Here is a 24,051-nt window from a genome sequence, read left to right on the forward strand (position 1 = left end):
AAAACCTGCTGGTAAAACATCTAAATGAAAATTAAATGTCATAATGACGACTGAAAATGGGATCATATGTCTTGATTCATTTATTTGTTTTTTGTAGGTATTATTTATAAATCTTTTATTGATACTTAATATACCGTTTGGTATGGACTACTGTTCTACTAATAACCATATATTTAGCTCCTAGTAAAGTTCAAACTATAACTTTGGCTTTAATTGTGTTACATAATTTTTTAATAGAGGAAAATACAATAGTTCTTAATTTGGATCAAACTGAAGATACTTCTAATGCAAATATTTTAGCACAAATATCAAAACACAAATAATCAACCTCAAACAGTCAACGTAAAAATTCTGGTTAAGATTAAAATGTTAAATTTATACCTTTTTAATTTAAAAGTTTATAAATTTTATAAAATCCTTAAGATCAGCTGTAGACGCAGTACTACCATACCAATGTAACGTGACACAGGGTGACAAACAAAATTTCAACCAATCACGTGCCGAATTTTATACAATTTTCGATACAAGAACTTGCATAGTGTCGTACAGGGCACAAATGTATGTACAAGAAACGAAACAAGAAAATGTATATAACGTTCTAATCATGGACGTTCTTTATTTATACGTCCATGGTTCTAATATTAGAAACGATATTAGAAATGATACAAGAAAATGCATAGTGTCATACAGCCTTCAAATTCTTGTATCGTTTCTAATATCGTTTTTTGGATCTGTGTATAAACTATGTATTTTTTTGACATATCAAAAACGATATTAGAAACGATACAAGAACATGCATAGTGTCATACAGCCTTAACAGGTTTTTTCGTAGGATGCATAGTTATCGGGATAAACGCGGTTGAACTTTCGAAAAATTGCAATTTTTGAACCCGAATATAACTTTTGATTAAAAAATAAAATATCAATTCTGCTTACCGAATTTGAAAGTTTAAGTCAAATTATACCGGTTTTGATTATTTGCATTGCTAAAAATTATTTTTTTTATTGTTCAACAAAGCTATAAACAAATAGTGTTTCCGGTGTCCAATGCATGCGTTTTAACGCATGCTACGTAGAAACTGAATGTTTGTAGGCGCGCCTACTCGTTCGATTTTAAATGAGAAATCCATTTGAAAACATCATTCAAGCACTATGTGTTTATAGCTTTGTTAACAATAAAAAAATTAATTTTTAGCAATGCAAATAATCAAAACCGATAGAATTTGACTTGAACTTTCAAATGCGGTAAGCAGAATTGCTATTTTATTTTTAATCAAAAGTTATTCGGGTTCAAAAATTGCAATTTTTCGAAAGTTCAACCGCGTTTATCCCGAACTATGTCTAAGGACCGTGCTCTGTGGGAGTGTTTTTTTATGTTCTAAGCCACAGCCACCTAAGCCCCTAAGCCATAGTAGTTCTAAAGCCGGACTCAATCGACTCGTGTACTTGGCGAATAATCGTCACTTGCGTATATTTGCCACGTCGTCTGAGTGGGTTACTCGTACAATTATTTGTCACTCGTTGCCGCTCGTTCGTCGTCCAACTGTTGTCGGTAAAATGACCCGAGTTAAAGGGATCACGATTATTCGCACACTTGCAAAGTACATAGGTACTTTGTCTGTACTTGCAGAGGCGGTCAAACGAAACGTATTGGCATTTACTGCGACTATTCATTTAGACTAGTGCATTTGGCACTAAAAACACCGGAATAAATCGATTTTTAAATAGACCACCTAGAGACTTGCTAGTTTTGCATTGTGCTCAGGATGATATCAGGAAAAAATTCTAGAATAGAAAAATGGGTGGAAATGCCGAATTAATAATTGCTTTTTAAAGTTCTTAACATGCATTAAAAAGTCCATAAACATGTCAAAATAAGCATATTAAGGGCCAAGTCTTGTTACTCGCGGGGTTTTTGAGGTCGTTGAACATGACTACGCTATCAGAACCTACCCCGGAGCATCTCTGGTGCCCAGGGTCACTGCTAGGGCACGTCATCTGGAGGTTCGAGGGCTAACGACCCTAAATTGATGCAATCAGTGTACTTGGAGGTTAGTGGAGTCGCTGAATACGAATATGTCATCAGAACCGACCCCCGTAGCCCCTATTGCCCGGTGGCACTGCTGTAGCACGTCATTTTCTAGAGTTTCGAGAGATTTTGGTACTAAATTAATGCAAACGGATTATACGGGGTTTAGGTGCTGCTGAACACGAATACTCCATCAGAACCGACCCCCGGAGCACCTCGTGCCCGTGGTCACTTCTAAGGCACGCAAGGGCGGATCCAGGACCGATTTTCGGTGGGGTCCATGGGCTTTTGTGGGGGGTACCGGGAGACTGGGGGAATTTTTATAAAAATTAGGGCTAAAATGGTGAGTTTTAAGGCACTTTTAACACACTTTTGAGTGCCATAAAGACATTCAAAACTTATCGTTATTAAAGTACCTATTATTAAAGTCAGTACCGATTTCTACACATTTCTTCGGATCCAAGTGCAGTTCTTTCAACAGGTTAATACTAAGTATTTTTCTCCAGGCTTCTCCTGTTGGGCGTTGTTCTTCCCCCCTCTCTTGATTTTCACTAAGCATCTCATAAGCGTCAATGAACTTGACAAAGTCTTCACGAATGTTGTTATTGTGTATGTATCTCAAATTTAGGGAACGCTGTTCCACGTGGGACACGTCGGTCGTTTCGTCAAATATGATAGACTAATAATTTGAACTTTGAACCTAATTCATTATTTGTTCAATTATTTCTTCACCACAATATGTGTATGTTGCTCGGGAAGATGTTGTGGATATGTGTTGCTGAAAAGTCTCATCTTCTGATGCGATTTTAATCCTTAACAATTCCCTGAAATTTCTTTCACTGCTAGGTCCAGCATCTTGGTCCAGGAGCAGAAGGCCATCATCACGATGGCCTCAGAGGAATATTTTGTCTACCTAAGAACACTATACTGGTCGTAGTCTTTCTCTATTTTCTTGTATCTGTTTAGACCTATGAGTCCTCTGAGTCTATCTGGTTAATGACTGACTTTTGCGGGTTGCGATAACTTTGTAGAAAATCCAGCCCAACCTGAACGCAATCCTTGTGGTAGGTATGATGTTTTTTCATGGGTTTGTATGGCTCCACCTGTGTCCATGAGTTTGCGAAAGATGTTTAAGGTTTCGTGACAAGGCTTTGGGCAGCCATCCCTTTAATGTGACCAAATTTTTCATTTTTCTTCTTTTTTACTCTTTGTGTGTATAGAATGTGGAAATTGATATCATTTTGATGGCTGCCAAAGCCATTCTAACAATTGGCACTTTGTAAAATTATCAACATTTTATTTTACAAAACATCCTATATGTCATTCTTGAAGCTTTTGATACTCCTTTTGTTCAATTCTAGTCCAGAAGACATATTTATTCCTTGTTTTGTAACTACATAATATGTGTTTAAAACTAAAAACATTTGAACTGCAAATATTTAAATTTATATTTTTTTAAATTCTCGGAGGGGGCCATTGCCCCCTTGGCCCCCTCTCTGGATCCGCCCTTGAAGGCACGTCATCTTCTGGGGTTTTTAAGGTTTTCGGCACTGAATGCATGCAAATAGATTCAGTAGGCGGTTTTTGGGGTCGCTGAATGCGAATACGCCATCAGAACCGATCCCCCGGTACACAATGCTAAGGCATGTTATTTTCAGGAGTTTGGAGGGTTTTTGGGCATCAGGTGCAACGAGGGGTCGGTTTTGATGGCGTATTTTTGCTCAGCTACACCAAAAACTCCCGATATTAATCTGTTTGCATAAATTTAGTGCCGAAAACCCTCTAAACTCTAGATGACGTGCCTTAGCAGTGAACCTGGACACCAGGTGCCCCGATGATCAGTTCTGATGGCGTATTTGTCCTCAGCGACCAAAAAACCCCCGAGTAACAAAATCTGGCCCTAATAGACTTATTTTGACATGTTTATGCACTTTTGGATGCACATCATGCACTTTAAAATGCAACTATGCATTTCCAGCAATTTTTCTATTGTTGACTTTTTACTGGTGGCATCCTGAACACAATGAAAAAAGTTGCAACTTTTACGTGCTGTATTTATCGATTTATTTTTTCCTAAATGTCCTGATCTATTTATCAGTAATCACACCACCTGATTCATTTGTCAAGGTCGTTAAGCCAAATGTTTACGCTCGCGTACTTGTACAGTTGAGTCCGCGAGTCTTAACCCGTGCGTCATCATTTAAAGCATACGAAATAAGTCGGAAATTTACTGAACGCAACGGCAAATGGATATTATTCCGATCACGGGTTATTATAAAATTTGACGTTATCAAATAAATAGAATGTCAAATTTAAGTTTTGCTTTAAAATTTTGATGCGTCATTACAGCTACATTTGAAGTAGCTTAATAAATTATTTTATTATCATTGATTAATAAATAAATAAACAATTTATAAAAAAATTCAATAACATATTTTCTTTTTGTTATTTTATTCACTTTGGCGGAACCTTAAACACAAGCATTCAACTGTGTCAACAATGAGGTTAGCTTGCTTTGTACGTCGTCAAAATTTATCTTAATATAACATAAACTTATCACAAAATTTTTAACTCCAATATAAAATTAGTTGTGAAAACAACTGTTTGTATACAGTAGAGCGTCGATTATCCGAACGTCGATCAACCGAACGACCGGTTATCCGAACTCCCGACTCCCGCGCACCGCACTCGAGTACTGAGCAAGCGTTAGTAATTAACGCTTAAAATATCTTCAATTTTTTTCAATTGTGTATCCAAAAATATGTTGTTGCAAAGACTGCACTTTTTTGGTTAATTGCTATTTGTCATTATCAAGGTATAAACAAATATACAGTTATATAAATATGGTTTTATTCACTTGCGGATAAATATGTATGACAATCTCAATATAGTTCGATTTATCCGAACAAATCGGTTTTCCGAACACACATGTCCCCCAATTAGTTCGGATAATCGACGCTCTACTGTACTATAAAAAACTTCAAAATGCAAAAACTCGACAAAATAACAGCAAAAAATTCAACAAACTGACAGCCACAAAAGCAAACAAACCAAAACGTCAGAAATTGTACTTAAAATATGTGAAGACATCCCCAATCGTCTTTCTTTGTACCTATCTCTTTTCAATACACTGAGTCTTAATCGCTCATAAAAATAACATGTTTTTACTTAAATAACAGGCGGTAGCTGGTTTGTCATTAATTTCATGCGTGCAAGAGAATGATGCTAAATAAAAGTATGTGTTTTATCTCACCAGGTATTAATGACGCACGGGTAAAGACTCGCGGACTCAACTGTACACGTCGCACATACGTTGATTTTAAATAATTAGCCGGCCAAAAGTCAAATTTCAAAAGTGGCGTTAAAAATTCAAGACACGTCCTAGAGACACCTGATGGTTTGTCTTAACAAAAAATTACTATCCCCACTCCAGAACTATTCACCGCGCACGTGTGCACGTGCGAATGCGCGCGCATGTAGCTGTTCGTGAATTTTTGTTTTCTTAGCTTAGTAGTCAACTTTTTAAAAATTGTGACATTTTGCAATATTCACCTTATTTTTCAAAGTGATTGTGACGGAATCGAATAATTTAGGTAAGAATGAATATTTCTTGAAATAGTTTTAGAAAATTTACTGCTATTTTATATTATTTTTAGAGAGTCAAAAACAAGTCGTTTTATAGTGACATTTTTTTTTATTTTTATGTTTATAAGACATTTAGTTATATTATCGCCTCCGATCGAGCAATACTATAGTCGGTTCGCTAAACTCAGACACAACTGGCTAGTGATTTTAGCAAGTAATTTTGCCACTTTGGTAAAATTGGCAAAAAAATAATTACTAAATAGTTAATAATTACTAAATGGTTAGTAATTTTGCAAATTTTGGCAAAATTGGCCTAAAACAAAAATATTACGTACTAAAATCACTAGCCAGTTGTGTCTGAGTTTAGCGAATCGACTATATTTATGATGTTTTGCAGAATTGCGTGGATGTTAATTAAACACCGAAGTACTTCTAGTCAGTTTTATTTTAAAAGAAAACTCAATAATTCTACAAATAACTTAAACATCAAAATCAACATTTATTTTTCTTTTTGACACATGTTTTACTTCTAGTTGACATTCGACACTTATATAACATTGTTTCCAACTACATCATACAATAACAAAAATCCCCTAGATTTGCCGTTGCTTATTTTTACTGGGTATTCAACACCCCCCCTCAACGGTAAATCTCCTAGATCTAAATTAATTTTTTTTATTCTAAACCTAGCAACTCTCTAAATTTTTTAAACAGAGTTAAACCTAATGGTTTTGTACATATGTCAGCCTGTTGGTCACTTGTATTAAGATATTTTAATACAACAATATTTTCCTTAATTTTATCTCGTACAAAATGAAATCTAATATCAACATGTTTTAGTCTTTTATGAAATTCCGGATTTCTACTAACCCTTATAGCGCTTTGATTGTCTGCATGAATTAGAACCGCTACATAATCAGGTTTTATTTTTAAATCATACATTAAGTATCTTAGCCAACATGCTTCACTCACACATACACTTAGTGCAACATATTCAGCTTCAGTAGAGGACAAACTGACTGTAGACTGTTTCCGTGATGCCCATGACACCGTGCAATTAAAAACTTTGAATACATATCCTGATGTAGATTTTCTATCAGTACGGTCACCTGCCCAATCTGAATCTGAGTACCCTACTATCAAATTTTCCTGTTTATATTTATGTTTATAGTATATCAAACTCATAGTAACTGTGCTTTGAATATATCTCAATACTCTTTTTATTGCTACCCACAAATCGTTACTTGCACATGTTTGATACCTGCTTAATATACCTATAGCTATACACAAATCTGGTCTTGAGCATAACATTGCATACATCAAACATCCTATAGCAACTCTACATTTCTTTTCTATCTCTATGCTCTCAGATTTTTCTCGTTTGAGAAAATCGTGGTGAAAATTATTATCCATTGGTGTTGTTGATGGCTTGCAGCTTGACATGTCAAATTTCTTCAAAACATTTTTTAAGTAAACAGTTTGATTAATTTTTATTTTGCCTTCAGACAAATTTTGAGTTATGCACATACCCAAAAAATGTTTTATTTGACCTAAGTCGTTCATTTTGAAGTTTTTGTTTAAAATGTATTTTATTTTCTCAACTTCTTGATCATTTGTACCTGCCAACAGCAAATCATCAACATACAGCAAAATGTATATCCTACCTTTTTCATTTACTTTAATATAAAGACAATATTCATATTCAGATCTTGAAAAACTCAAATTTTGCATCAAATTATGAAATTTGTCATTCCAATTTTTAGGTGAACTTTTCAAACCATATAAGGATTTTCTTAATTTGCAAATAGTGCCCTCTTTTTCTTTAAATCCCTTTGGGAGTGAAATAAAAACATTTTCTTTAATATCCCCATTTAGAAATGCACTACAAACATCTACTTGATGAATTTTCATATCAAAAGTATTACACATGGCTAAGAAAATCCTTATTGATGGTAATTTTGCTACTGGACTATAAATATCATTAAAACACATACCAATTTGTTGAAAACCTCTAGCTACCAAACGAGCTTTATATTTCACTACTTTACCATTTTCATTTTTCTTTTTCTTGAACACCCACTTGCACTCAATGACTTTTTGACCATCACTACTTTGCACAAACTCCCATGTTTCATTTTCTAGCAACGCATTTATTTCTGATTGCATAGCTTTCTTCCAATTTTTACACTCACTACTGGCCACTGCATCATCATACGTCTGGGGTTCTTCATCATCACTAAAAGTCAACAAACTCATTTCGTCATCATCCAGAACATAATCATCATATCTTGAGGGTCTTTTTATATGTCTTCTCAGGTCATATCCATGCTCCTGCTCTATTTCATTCACATCTTCAATACTGCTATCAGTTTCGAGGTCACTCTCACTGCTTTCTTCTCTATTATTTTGAGGTTCTTCTGCTTCACTGTCATCTTCTTCTGACTTTATCTCCTCACATATCATCTGTATGTTTTTATTCATGTCTGTCTCCCCATTTTTTATTTCTATGGTTTTCTCGGGCAAAAATATGACATCTCGATGAATTTCAACTTTATTTTTGTCTGGGACAAATATTTTGTAACCTTTTACATCCTCACTGTAACCAATAAAGAAACCAAACATATTTTTTGCATCCCATTTTAATCTCTTCTCTTTTGGGACATGCACTGATACTCTAGAACCAAAACTCTTGAGTGTAGAAATATTATTGACTTTCTTTTTGTACCATAATTCATAAGGTGTCACATTTTTTATGCTACTAGGGCCTGTTCGGTTTAAAACATACACTGCTGTATGTATGGCCTCTGCCCACAAGTTTTTATTCAACTTTTGCCCTTGTATCATAGTTCGGGCTGATTCAACTAGGGTTCTATTTTCCCTCTCAGCCCTACCGTTCTGCTGAGGCGTATACACTACTGATCTCTGATGTTTTATGCCTTGATAGTCAAGCATCTCCTTTATTTCTTGGTTCATAAACTCTAAACCGTTATCTGATCGTAAAGTTTTCATCTTGTAGCCTGTCTCTCTCTCGGCTAATGATATAAAATTTTTAAGGTGTTTCTTAACTTCTGATTTATTTTTCATGAAATACGCGTACCTATAATTTGTATAGTCATCCTTTAACAACAGGAAATACCTATTTCCCCCTAAAGACTCTTCTTCCATAGGGCCACATACGTCTGTATGCACTAATTGTAATGGCTCACTTGCTCTTGATTCACTTAACTTGAATGGTATTCTGTGTTGTTTACCTGTTAAACACTGTTCACACACGAATTTTTCGTCTATAAAATCAATGTTATTTTGCCTTAAAAAGTTTCTCACATATGTAGTATTTTGATGTGCTAGTCTGCAGTGCCAAACTCTCAAACTTTCTGTTGTTTTTGCAGAATTACACTCTGATAAAAATACATCTACTAAACAGCTGTTTTCTTGAACTTGACCGTCAGACAAGTTTTCGTTAGGGGTGCGTTCCGAAATTAAAATATTTGCAAAGGTTTCAGTGTTTTGTTCTTGTGAGAATAACATTTTGTATAATTTGTTATCCCGTGTTGCCAATGCTCTTATTTCTCCTTTGTCATTATAAAATTCACATTTTTCATTGTTTGAAAACATCTTATAACCTTTATCTAAGGCACATCCAGCTGAGAATAAATTAAATTTTAAATCTGGCACAAATAATACATCTGACAGGGTTGACTTTATAAATTTCTTACCATTAAATGCCCATAGAGTTATTTTTCCAATACCTTTAACTGGTAATTTTTCTCCATTTCCGACTTTTACTTGTTTTTTATAGCTTATCTCTATCAATTCTTCAAACAGATCTTGATTCCAGCACATATGTTCGCTAGCTCCTGTGTCCAAGCACCATTCATTTTTATTTTTCTTACTCCCAGTATATACCATGAATGCATTACTGTCAATTTTATTTTCTTCTCTGCTTGTCTGTTGTTTTTCATTTTTATTTTTATTAAACCAACACTCTTGTAAGTTGTGTCCTCGTCTTTTACATTGACTGCATACTTTTATGTCTTTCTGGCTATTATTATCTCTCTCTTTCTTCTTGAAAAAGCAATTTTTCGCAATATGGCCACCTCTGCCACAAAAATGGCACTTTAACCTGGTTTTCTTTTGCCCTTTAAATTCTCTGCTTGTATCACTTTTCATCGCCAATGCTGTGCTGCCCTGTGCTGACTTACTTCTTTCTTCTTCGATAAGTAGTCTTGATGTAAGTTCATCTAGGGTTTGTTTATCAGATGGTACGGATTCCCATGCGGACCGAAAATGCTTATATTCCTCTGGCAATGCCATAAGTATTTTTGTCATGATCATTTTATCGGACAGCTCTTCACCAGCTTGCTTTAGCTTATTTTTTATCTCTTCAAGCTGTGATATGAATGAGGCAACATTTTTACCTGATGAAAACTCCAAGAGAAAAAACTTTTGTTGCATTAAATGAATGCTCACCTCTGACTCTTTGTCGTAGACAGACTTCAACTTTGTCCACATATCTTTCGAGGTCTCACAGGATAAAATGTGTGTCATAGGGCCTTGCTCTATTCTGGTTACTATAAATTCTTGTGCTTTTGAATCACCAGCATCCCATTTCTTTTGGTCATCTCCAGTAGTGCTCGGTCTCACAGACTTTCCTATTACTATGTCATAATAACCACGGCTTTTTAGCACTACCCTTGTTTGAAATTTCCAGGCTACCCAGTTGTCACCACCACTAAGTTTCAAGGCAGCCGATGAATTTTCCATTTTTCGGATTTATGTTTTTCTTTTTTTTATGTATATATACTCGAGCTTCTTTTTCACCTTTTTTTCAGCTTTTCTTTTTTATTTTCGTTGGCCGCGGCAAACTACCGACACAGGCTCTTCAACACTGACTTTTTTTACTGGCGAAATACTCACGAAAACAAGTGATCTGGGCCATAACCTGATGTTTTGCAGAATTGCGTGGATGTTAATTAAACACCGAAGTACTTCTAGTCAGTTTTATTTTAAAAGAAAACTCAATAATTCTACAAATAACTTAAACATCAAAATCAACATTTATTTTTCTTTTTGACACATGTTTTACTTCTAGTTGACATTCGACACTTATATAACATTGTTTCCAACTACATCATACAATAACAAAAATCCCCTAGATTTGCCGTTGCTTATTTTTACTGGGTATTCAACAATTTACTTTATAGCATACTGCATATATTTGGCTAATTAATGGCATACACAGAGGCGGCTTTACCTATTGTGCAGGATGTGCGGTGCACACGGAGGGGAAGAGATTCCGAGAGTATTGAGTGCATCCAATTTACAGTGAAAGAAATAAGACGACGCGACGGTTAAAAGTAACAGACATGATCCAGAAGATTGTCATGTTAAAATGGAACTGGGCAGGACACATTGGAAGAATGGAAAACAACCGTTGGACGAACCAAATTCTTAAATGGCGACCAAGGGCAAGCAAAAGAAGTAGAGGCAGACCTCAAACAAGATGGACTGAAGACATCAAGCAAATGGCTGGTAACGAATGGATGCAAAAAACAACAAACTAAAATGAATGGTTACACCTAAGGAAGGCTTCCTTCTGGCGATGGATGGAATAGCTGTTGATGATGCTGATGATGAATTCTCAGTGATAGATTATTTAGTGGAAAATTCTACACAATGATTTCTAAATTACTTGATTATACAAAAGAGTTTTTCGCCATTTATCGGATGATCTTAGTCACCTTCAATGAACTAGTCGTGCTAATTAGGCCATGCATGTTTCTACAATTAACGATTGTGAATTAGATGATGCCATTTTTTCGCAAAATATTCTAAAAATATTCGCACGGCACAAGTATTGGACACATAAACTAGGAGAGAATTGAACTATCGACCGATAAACAATCGTCGTGTGTGCGCGAGTCCTAGTTAGCTCACACTGATTAAACTGTCGGCCGATATTTGACCGACAAATTAGTTTGAAGGCAAACTATCGGCCGATAAAAAGTCTGCAGTCTGCGTGGCTCTTTTGGGTAGGTTGTTCTGACGCCGTGAATACCTATTGGCTCCCGACATCATTTAATATTGGACTATTTACATCTGGATTTTTGTTTAAAATATAAGTGTACCTAATACCCTCTAGTATAGTCGGTTCGCTAAACTCAGACGCAACTGGCTAGATATTTTAGTCGATAACTTTTATGTTTTTTGCCAATTTTGCAAAGATTTGCAAAATTACTAACTATTTAGTGATTATTAACTATTTAGTAATTATTTTTTGCCAATTTTACTAAAATTGGCAAAATTACCGACTAAAATATCTAGAAAGTTGCGTCTGAGTTTAGCGAACAGACTATACCCTATGTACTAGTAATAGGACTAGTTAGGTACCTATTCGAGTATTCCATTTTGACTGCGCGTCTACCAAAGGGCGCCAGAGCATCGACTGCACACGGGCGCTACATGGGTTAGAGCCGCCTCTGGGCATACAATTTAGCTGCGGATGCCAGAAATACAGTGGTTTTTAATTTTGCTATATAGGATGACGTCACAAAAATAAAGTACCTACATATTTGTTTTAAATATAATAATTGCGATTTTTTTTGTTTTAACTACATCTGGTGACTGCTCTGGCCTAAAAATAGTACTCCGTAAATATCTCTGAGACTCAATGGAGCTACAAGATTTTAATAATCTAGAGGACAAATTAAAATATTTGGAAATTAACTTGTTGAACTGTTATATCTGATAAATTAATCAATTTAAAACAAAGATTTCGAGATTTTAAAATGGCGATGATAGAGAAATGGTTAAAGACTCAAGAATAAATGGAACCAGGTGGCTTCCTAAATTATTTGAGGACGCCAGTGAAAGGATGAAGAGAAGAAAAAACAGAAGAAATACGTTCTTTGCTTGATGGTGAAGCTATCGTTCATGCAGCAGACATTACTGGCTCGTGAAAAAGAAATGCTTCAAAAATACCAAAAGAGATCCCAGCTAGTGCAAGGAAATACATAGTTGCGTACAGGAAATTAAACTTCTTTTAACTTCTGAACAGCTATTAACAATTTTAAGAAGCAAGAAACGTGTACAGAAAAGATCAAACCACGGTCATTTTGTTCTGAAACGATTAAAATGCTGTTACCTACCGGGTGACCACAAATACTTAGTCCGATATGTCAGATACCGACTGAGGTATAAGTAAAAACCTACATATACAGGGTGTTTCATTAATAATTGTCCATATAGTAACTGGAGAAACCTTAGCACAAAATACGAAGATTTAACCTAAAACACTTAAATAAAATGTGGTTCCTTACTGAGTTACAGGGTGTTTTATCTAAAAATTTAAAAACTATTTTTGCTCAGCATTTTAAAACTATTCGACGTATCCTTTTCATACTTAGCAGGAAGTATAGGTACTGTACAAACTAATAAATTATGTTAAAAAAATGTTTCTGGCTGTTTCCAGAGGCGTACGACGGGGGAAAGTGAATGGTTGACCCTTACCAAATTCTACGCCACTGACGAAATTGCTATTTTAGTTTAATTTTTGGATTCTCCAATATTTTCTTTGAAAATAATACCCTCTTCATTCGTAATGATAAAGTCATTAGTTTTCGAGATCTTTGAAGTTAAAAATGAAACGACACGGTTATTTTGATTAATGTAGTGACTCGCTTCATTTTTAATTTCAAATATCTCGAAAACTAATCATTTTATCGTTATGAATGAAGAGTATATTATTTACTTAAAAAGTATTGGAAAATAAAAAAAAATACAGTAAAATACCAATTTCATCAGTGGCGTAGTATTTGGGAAGGGTCAACCAGCCACTATCCCCTGTCGTACGCCTCTGGTAGTAGCTAGAAACGTTTATGTATCTTAATTTCGTAGGGTATACAGTACGTACACTTTCTGCCAAGTATGATATAAGGATAGGCCAAATACTTTTAAAGTACTGGCTACAAATAATTTTTAAATTTTAATCATATATGAATCATGTCATAAATAATCGAAATAACTGTGCCGTTTCATATTTAACTTCAAATATCTCGAAAACTAATGACTTTATCGTTACCAGTGAAGAGTACATTATTTACGTAGAAAGTATTGGAGAATCTAAAAATGGCACTAAAATAGTAATTCCTCCAGTGGCGTAGAATTTGAGAAGGGTAAACCATTCACTATCCCCTGTCGTACACCTCTGGTACTAGCTAGAAACGTTTGTGTACCATAATTTAGTAGGGTGTATAGTAGTCGCACTTTCTGCCAAGTATGAAAAGGATATGTCCAATAGTTTTAAAATGCTGAGCAAAAACAGTTTTTAAATTTTTAGATAAAACACCCTGTAACTCAGTAAGGAACCACATTTTATTTAAGTGTTTTGGGTTAAATCTTCGTATTTTGAGCTAAGGTTTCTCCAGTTACTATATGGACAATTATTAATGAAACACCCTGTATTTTGTATTAATTTTAAATTTTGATTTTTTCTGTGAAAAATACAAGTAAATTTATAAAAAAACAATATTTTTCTTTGATTTGTACCAGTTTTAGTAGAAATATGCTGTAAAATAATTTTGGCCGCGTAAATCCATTAAATCCACCTATGTGCGTCGTGTGAGTGCCCTGTTTGTCATTGTAATCGCAAACTCGTTTCCTACTTTCCAAGTAGGCGAATAATTCTGTACTTGCGAAGTACACGAGTTGTTTGCGGCCGGCTTAAGAGAAAATATGACGACTTTGACGTACGACCTGGCGGACATGGCATTATGGTATGACTGCTTAGCCCTGGCAGCTAAGGCCATTCAAATAAAGAGAAGAAGAAGGCATAACTACATTAACAGTGACAAGCAGCTGACAGTTTAATGGCGTTGGTGGTTTGAAATTTTTTTACTATTAGAAGAAGTTCGTTATTAGATAAAAATGTAATTAAAAGTTGTGTTATGAAGTGAAAATCGTGTGACCCATTTCTGTGTAATCAATGTTTATTAGATAAAAGAAAAATAACGCATTAGTATTTGGTGAAAAGAACAAGCAAAATGGTTAGAGGTAAGAATTTGATTTGTTTTTAAAAATTATTTAAAAAATGATAATCACTTTTTGTTTACACTTTTTTTAAAAACTTAAGGGCTTGTTCTTTAACATATAATATTATAATATGGTTATAATAGTATATTATTCAACGAGCATGTAATGATGGCTATTACTCACGATGATGAAGTTTGCGACACGAGCCGTAGGCGAGTGTCGTAATTCATCAGAGTGAGTAATAGCCATTACATGCGAGTAGAATACTATACTTTTTCTACGACCTTTTTTATTTTAATTAGTAAAAAATTTAATTATCAACTACTCGAGATTTAAATTATAATAATTTACAAGAATACCTAAATGCTATTTACACCTAGTACGTGGCTGAATAGTTGGTTGCCTACTATTACCAAATTATTATTTATTGTAAAAATATAACTAGAAATAGTCAATATAAGTTCTATTCCTTTCCGAAAAATTATAAGCTTAAATTTGTACCTACTGTCAATTAATCTAATAAATAGGAAATGGCTGTGGTCGGTGTGGACGTATTTCAATAGTTATAATGTATATGTACATTTAACTATATATATTTAATATAATAATATAACTATACATATGTTATAACATATTTAACACAATATATCTTGAAAAATAAACACAATATTAGTTATAAATTCCAATTAACATAAACGAAATTAGCTAATGTCACTGTCACTAAAATAAATGATAAACATCAAAAATTTTAGTAAAGAAGATATAAATGTAAAAAATATACTGACATTGTTACAGTTAAAATTCCTTTAAAATTTTTTTGAAGTTAATTGTTGATCTAAATTACAATAATTATTGTATTAAATAAACAACTTTAAGTAATTTTATTTGCAGTTTATATAGGATTAATATTAAAAGTGGCATGGGTCACTTGAATCTAACTTCAGCCCGTGAGTAATGACCCGTGAGTAACTTCAGCCCGTGAGTAATGAATTATTATTAAACGGTCGTAGAAAATAGTATATTGTGCAACAAGTGCAGAAAGGTACTAATTTCTCACGAGTTTGAAAAGTTGCGGTATGAGCGCAAGCGAGTGCCGCAATTCAAACGAGTGAGAAATTACCTTTCTGCACGTGTTTCACACTATACTTTTTCTACAAGCACAGTTTTTCCTAAAAATAAAAATCACAATTTCCAAACGACGATTAATTATAATAGGTACCTATGTGATAAATTTTAAACTGTATTTAATTAATACCTACTAATCAATTTAAATTCCTTATACCTAAATAAATTGCACAGAAATCAGTTAAAAAATTAATGCACTGCCTTAATTTGTTTAAATTTAAACAATTATTACACATTATTGACATTATATTTTATGCAGTCACGGATTTACACAAAACCTACTTCATTCGACGTCTCTTGCACAGGTTGCTAAATCCTTATTGGTTATTTGATAATTATAAAATGTTTAATAAGAATAAAATTGTAAAATAAAACAGTTGTAACATCCATAATTTAGTTTCTATGCTATAGTTAAATATAATAATTGTCTTATAGGTTATATATTTGTCTAAAGTTTAACCACGGATGTAAACAGAATATAACGTTACTCAGAATGCGGTAGTCCACGGATGTAAACAGAATATAACGTTACTCAGAATGAGGTAGTCAACTGTGCAGAAAAGAACTTTGCGGCACAGAAACGTCACTTTGCGGCACAGAAACGTCACTTTTCTGCACACTAATGTCAAATATCTTATACTGTGAGAAAATATCAAGTTTGCTAACATAAAACCGTGCAGAAAAGTGCACTTTGAATAGTGGTTGTAGAAAAAATAAATTTCATATAATAAAAAATTCGTTATTAATTATTGTATAACTTGGTCTCCTACAATACAGGAAGATTTTTCATTTTGCAGATTATTATTTATTAGTAACCATTTATAGTCCAGAAAGTCACTGCGCATCCGCTAGGAAAAATATTCTAATTCGGATTTTTTCCACAATCTTACTCAAAATGGACCCCTTTTAACAAATTTGCATGGTGCCAGGTCCAAAAGTGGGTCAAAAATTTTTTAAACGTTTTTTTTTTGTTTTTTTCCTACAATTATTTTTTTGCATCTAACAAAGTTTTTTTTAGATCTTTTGGATCATTCCAAACAGAAAAGGTCTGTAGTGACTTTTTTATAAAATTGATAATTTTTGACATATTATAAGTGATTAAAAATTTAGAGATCTGCCATTTTTAACTCTTAAAAATTATGTGAAACACTGAAAATTTCAATGTTGCCAAGATAGGTAGATATTTTTTAAACATCGATTGATGAAATCCTAAAGAGTTTTTTGCAATACAATATTCAAAACTCCTTTGTTTTTAATTGCTAATCAAGCGTGCGTGACACTATTTTCCACTGACAGTATGGTGCAAATGAAAGGAATAAATTCGTTATTTCGTAAACCGGCGACTTTAAGGAAAAATCCTGAAACAGGTCGATTTTTATTTTTAAGGTATGATATTGTGGCATATATGGTATACTAGTGACGTCATCCATCTGGACGTGATGACTTAATCGATGATTTTTTTAAATGAGAATAATAGGGGTCGCCTGCTAGCTTATTTGAAAGGTTCTTCAATTATCTATTCAGTAATATAAACATTTACATAATTATTTATACAGGGTGTCCAAAAAATTATTATTAAATTAAATTATTTGACAAAAAAGAAGTAGAAGGACACCCTGTATAAATAATTATGTATATGTTTACATTTCTGAATAGAGAATTGAAGAAACTTTCAAATCAGCTACCACATGACCCCTATTCTCATTTAAAAAAATCATTGATTACGTCATCACGCCCAGACCGATGACGTCACTAGTATACCATATATGCCACAATATCATAACTTAAAAATAAAAATCAACCAGTTTCGGGATTTTTCCTTAAAGTCGCCGGTTTACGAAATAATGAATTTATTCCTTTCATTTGTACCATACTGTCGGTGGAAAATAGTGTCGCACACGCTTGATTAGCAATTAAAAAACAAACGAGTTTTGAACATTGTATTGCAAAAAATTCGTCGGGATTTCATCAATCGATGTTTAAAGAATATCTACCTACCTTGGCAACATTCAAATTTTCAGTTTTTCACATAGTTTTTGAGGGTTAAAAATGGCTGATTTCGCAATTTTTCAATTTTTAATCGCTTATATGTCAAAAAGTATAATTTTTAGAGAAAAGTCACTAAAGACCTTTTCTGTTTGGAATGATCCAATAAACCTAAAAAAACCTTTTTTCCATGCAAAAAAAATAATTTTAAGAAAAAACAAAAAAAAACTTTTAAAAAATTTTTGACCACCTTTTGGTCCTGGCAACATGCACATTTGTTAAAAGGAGTCCTTTTTGAGTAAGATTGTGCAAAAAATCCGAATCAGAATACTTTTCCTAGCGGATGCGCAGTGGCTTTCTGGACTATTAGGAAAAATTGAATTGGATAATTCTCAATAATGAATCCATTTCATTAATAAGAGTTACCTCATTCGTACAATATACAGAATATAGTGAAACTTAGATATTCGAATCTCAGGGGACCCTTAAAAAAATTCGAATTAAAAATATGTGCAAAAAACAATGATACCTACAAAAACATCTGCAAACGATAAAAGTCAATAATAGTTGACCATTTTTATCGCTTGCAGATGTTTTCGTTCCTATTCTTGCCTGAATTTTATCAATGGAAAAAAATGGGCCAACAAAATTCGGCCAAGAATACCAATTAAAACATTTGCAAGCTATAAAAAAAAGACATACTTTATTTTTTTCCAAAGAAATCAGAAATTTTTAGCTTCTTTTTAGAATTTAACTTCTCGGTACTTAATATTCAGAAAAGCTTGTAGAAAAGTTTGGATTATCCAAAATATAATTTGAATTATTTATGACTTTGTACCATTACTTATGCAGTAAGCACCACGTTACTAGGTACATTAACATGGGTAGGTACCTAATTGATATGTTTATGGGCTAATCTGATCCAATGGGTAGGTACCTAATTGATATGTTTATGGGCTAATCTGATCGGTTCTCAGATGTGACTTTCATCTCTGTCATGTTACTGTCAAGAAACTATTAAAAAATAATTGTTTTTTTATACAAAAAGTACATTAATTAATATAGTGGAGTCAATGAAGGTTTTCACCTCCGATTTCGTTGAACCTCCATCGATTTTCATGAAAATTGGTAAGTATGTAGAGGATACCTCAAGAAACAAAGGTGACATGGTGCCAACTTGCGCCTTTACCATGGGGAGGGGGGATGCCACCCCTTCTCGGGGGTGGAAATTATTTTATTAAAAATAATACCACTAATCGATAGAGGGACAAATTATAATTAAAATTTTTTATATAAAGTTATTCCAATAAATCAATAGTTTTTGAGTTATTAAAGATCAAAAGTTTTGATTTTTCCTGAAAAAATCCATGTTTTAAAGCAGTTTTTCATAAATAACTCAAAAACCATAAGTTTCTTCAAAAAAGTTGTTATTACCAAAATCGAAGATAATATAAAAATAAATGAGCTCTTTATTCGAAAAATCCTTTATAGTCCAGAAAGTCACTGCGCATCCGCTAGGAAAAATATTCTAATTCGGATTTTTTGCACAATCTTACTCAAAAAGGACTCCTTTTAACAAATTTGCATGTTGCCAGGATAAAAAGGTGGTCAAAAATTTTTTAACGTTTTTTTTTGTTTTTTTTTCTAAGATTATTTTTTTTGCATGGAAAAAAGTTTTTTTAGGTTTTTTGGATCATTCCAAACAGAAAAGGTCCTTAGTGACTTTTCTATAAAAGTGATAGTTGTTGACATATAAGCGATTAAAAGTTGAAAAATTGCGAAATCTGCCATTTTTAACCCTCAAAAACTATGTGAAAAACTGAAAATTTAAATGTTGCCAAAGTAGGTAGATACTCTTTAAACATCGATTGATGAAATCCCGAGGAGTTTTTTTGCAATACAATATTCAAAACTCCTTTTTTTTTAATTGCTTATCAAGCGTTCGCGACACTATTTTCCACCGACAGTATGGTGCAAATGAAAGGAATAAATTCGTTATTTCGTAAACCGGCGACTTTAGGGAAAAATTCCGAAACAGGTCGATTTTTATTTTTAAGTTTTGATATTGTGGCATATATGGTATACTAGTGACGTCATCCGTCTGGGCGTGATGACGTAATCGATGATTTTTTTAAATGAGAATAGGGGTCGTGTGGTAGCTCATTTGAAAGATTCTTTAATTCTCTATTCAGCAATGTAAACATTTACATAATTATTTATACAAGATGTCCAAAAAATTTTTATTAAATTAAATTATTTGACAAAAAAGAAGTAGAAGGACACCCTGTATAAATAATTATATAAATGTTTATATTACTGAATATAGAATTGAAGATCCTTTCAAATGAACTAGCACACGACCCCTATTCTCATTTAAAAAAATCATTGATTACGTCATCACGCCCAGATGGATGACGTCACTAGTATACCATACATAACACAATATCATAACTTAAAAATAAAAATCGACCTGTTTCGGGATTTTTCCTTAAAGTCGCCGGTTTACGAAATAACGAATTTATTCCTTTCATTTGCACCGTACTGTCGGTGGAAAATAGTGTCGCGCACGCTTGATTAGCAATTAAAAAACAAAGGAGTTTTAAATTTTGTATTGCAAAAATCTCTTCGGGATTTCATCAATCGATGTTTAAAGAGTATCTACCTACTTTGGCAACATTTAAATTTTCAGTTTTTCACATAGTGTTTGAGGGTGAAAAATGGCCGATTTCGCAATGTTTCAATTTTTAATCGCTTATATGTCATATCATTTTTAGTGAAAAGTCACTAAAGACCTTTTCTGTTTGGATTGACCCAAAAAACCTAAAAAACTTTTTTCCATACAAAAATAATAATTTTAGGAAAAAAACAAAAAAAAAGCGTTTAAAAAATGTTTGACCACCTTTTGGTCCTGGCAACATGAAAATTTGTTAAAAGGAGTCCTTTTTGAGTAAGATTGTGCAAAAAATCCGAATTAGAATATTTTTCCTAGCGGATGCGCAGTGGCTTTCTGGACTATTATTACATATACAAAGTGAGTTATATGCAATTGAATGTATATTTTTTTCCGCGAGTCCTCAAATCTTGGTATTCAAGCTTAAATAACAGGAAAACGATGCACTTTGTTAAATATAGACACTAAACATTTTAATAAAGTACTTAAAGGTAACTATCAAAAAGCTATATAAGAAGTCGATAGCATCAAAATTAAGCAAGTTATGATGGAAATAAGAAGACCCTTTCAGATTTTTTAGGGAAGAATGAAAAATGAAACATACGTCATTTCCACAAAAATTAAAATTTATAGTAACCCATTAAAAACTTTATTTATTTTAACATGAGTAATAACTTCAACAATTTTGACCGGTTTAGAATGCATATTTTTGAAAAAAAAATACGATTAAAAAAAATTAGAACTTTTCAAATTTTCGTGAATTTCATTTTCTTTTGATAATAACTCCAAAAATACTCGATATACTTAAAAAATGATAGAGAACAAAATTTTAGTTTTAACTTTATTTAAGCTTTTTCTTTTTTTAATATTTTCTTACGACAAAAAATAACCGAGATAGAAACATTTAAAACCTAAATTTTACTGTGAGAACCATGTAAGCGGGGCCCTTTCACCTTGTATTTAAAAAAAATAAAGGATTTAGAAAATTATGTTTAATACAGTGTTATAGACCTTTTACTTAGCTTTGTAGTGGTTTTTGGATAAATCTCATATTTCAAAAATTAACGGAGTTATTTAAAAAAAACCAATAACATTTTCTTTGAAAAAATTTTATAGCGGAGATTTTGTATGTATACAGGTTGTGGGAAGTCCAATTAGTCGTTTGTTGTAGGAGAAACGAAAAAAGTTTATTTAGGTGAGATTGGGGCATAGATAATATCAGAATTTAAATACATTTCCAAATATACAGGGCCACCCATATTGACAGGGTGAAACAAAATTATCTTTTGTTTAATGGTTTTGTGTTTAATAACACCCTGTATATTTTTACATTTTTGGATTCTCCTCTATGTTTTATTTCTTAAAATATCAGGTTTTGTGATGTTATACGAAGTAGTTTAAAAGATAATTACGTTTTTTTTTTCAAATTTCATAGCAATATTCACCCCCTGTATAATTGTAGTGATTTGACATCAGAAAATCAATTTATGTTCAAGTGATTTTTAATATAGTCTATTATTGTTAAAAATTATTAATCTAGCAAAACGTTTAATTTTAGCTAATACAGGGTTGGTCGAAACTGAATGAGTGTTTTCTCAAAGTTTGAGAGTATGAGTTTTCTCAAACGGAGCAGCCTGTAATGTCTGTAATGAAATGCTATTGTATGGCACTTTATTATTTCCCACCCTGCCAGTGAGAACTGAATTTATTTTTGAAATCCCTAACTTTATGTCTTTAATTATTTTAAATATTGTAAATGATTAAAAAACAATCAAATTAAATTGAAATGAATAACCAGTGTATATCTTCCACCTTTACTTCATATTTAACGTAGCCTGTACCATAACATTGCACAGATTATTATCCCTGTATAGCAACGATATACCATGAATGTGACTTCATACTTGAGAAATGTCCTATATCCAGTCTCACAAAAAAAGGGATTCCTCAAACATAATATATATGCAGACAAAATCAGCCAAAGTGATTTGCGATATCTAATTAAAGGCTGTACCAAGTTGGTTTTGTTGAATATAGCATGAAAGCACGACGATACTTTAGTGATAAGCGTATTTTTCGTAGTAGCTATAGTATGTTGTTTTATATTATGTATTACCTATATTAAATTAGTTTTAGTATGTTTCGTTTATCTAAAAAAATGTAAAATAAACAAAAAATCTGTTTTTCTTGTAGTTGTTTTTTCGTATAGATATTGTTTTATATTGTAGTAAATTGAATTTAGTTTTAGTATGTTCCGTTTGTTTGTAGAATTATATTTAATTAGATTTGCTTTAATTACTAAAATAAATAAATTTTCAATTATATTTTATGTATTTGTGGAAAAGGAAACCTAGCATTAGCGGCCACATTTCTATAACGGCCAATTGTTTTCTATTTTTAGTGGCCGTTATTGTCAGGTTTTACTGTACCAATAATATTTTATTAAATTATGAAATATTATTTAAATAAAAAATTTATAAACTTGATAAAAGAAAGTTTGCTTAGAATTTACTCCTCTATCTAATTATGGGGTTATTTTTAATAAAATAGTGTTCACCCATGAGAAGGGGTAACATGCACCCCCAGGATAAAAGCGCAAGTTGGTACCACATCATTTTTGTTACTTGAGGTATCCTCTAACTACTTACCAATTTTCATGAAAATTGATGAAGGTTCAACGAAATCAGGGGTGAAAACCTCCAGTGACTGCCTTTTTGGGAATATAAAAGAATAATTTTTTTCGTGATTGTCGATTTGCTTATTTTCTGATTTTTGGTTGCTATAAGGTTTGAAAAATTAATAAAAATTATAAATCATGCACATAAATGTAAAAAACTATTTATTTTACTTAATTAAACGAGATTGCTTGAGCCAGAATGCTGAAATCTGCATTTTTATCATTAAAAAAAACTTTAAAAACATTAAAAAATCACTTTTGTTTTTTGAGGTATCCTCTAACTAATCAACAATTTTCATGAAAATCGATGAAGGTTCAAAGAAATCGTGGGTGAAAACATTCAGTGACTACACTTTCAGAAATATAGAAGAATAAGGTTTTCGTGATTTTCAACTTGTTAATTTTCGGATTTTTGGTTGCTATAAGGTTTGAAAAATTAAAAAAAAAATGTAATTCATGCACATAAATATAAAAAAAATATTTATTTTTCTTAATTAAACGAGATTACTTGCGCCATAATGCGGAAATCTGCATTTTTTACAATTTAAAAAGTAGGGGTGTATTGCACCCCTAAAATGCAAAAGCGCAAGTGGATGCTATATAACTTTTATTGCTTGAGGTATCCTCTAACTACTTACTGATTTTCATGAAAATCGATGAAGGTTCAACGAAATAGGAAGTGGAAACTTACAGTGACTGCACTTTCAGAAATCTAAAAAATAATTTTTAAAAAAGGGGTGTATTTCACCCCTAAAATGCAAAAAGCGCAAGTTGGCACTATGTCACCTTTGTTCCTTGAGGTATTCTTTAACCACTCACCAATTTTTATGAAAATCGATGGAGGTTCAACGAAATCTGAGGTAATAACTCATATCCACCTTCATTGACTCCACTAATAGTATTGTTACTCTTCTTTAAAATAACTTTATTTAAGGGGGGGGGGGGTAT

The 24,051-nt window shown here is 32.7% G+C and overlaps 1 protein-coding gene across 1 annotated transcript in view; it reads left to right on the forward strand.

The window, feature by feature from the left end:
* The first annotated feature begins 14,466 nt into the window (after positions 1 to 14,466).
* Positions 14,467 to 24,051, forward strand: part of LOC114332836 (histone-lysine N-methyltransferase PR-Set7-like) — a 124,706-nt gene continuing 115,121 nt past the window's right edge. Inside the window, exon 1 of the mRNA XM_028282613.2 lies at positions 14,467 to 14,665. Coding sequence (XP_028138414.2) covers positions 14,656 to 14,665 — 10 coding nt within the window. The 5' untranslated portion in view covers positions 14,467 to 14,655. The remainder of the gene's footprint in view (positions 14,666 to 24,051) is intronic.

The sequence above is a fragment of the Diabrotica virgifera genome, chromosome 9, assembly GCF_917563875.1.
Source record: "Diabrotica virgifera virgifera chromosome 9, PGI_DIABVI_V3a".
Taxonomy (NCBI): Eukaryota; Metazoa; Arthropoda; class Insecta; order Coleoptera; family Chrysomelidae; genus Diabrotica; species Diabrotica virgifera.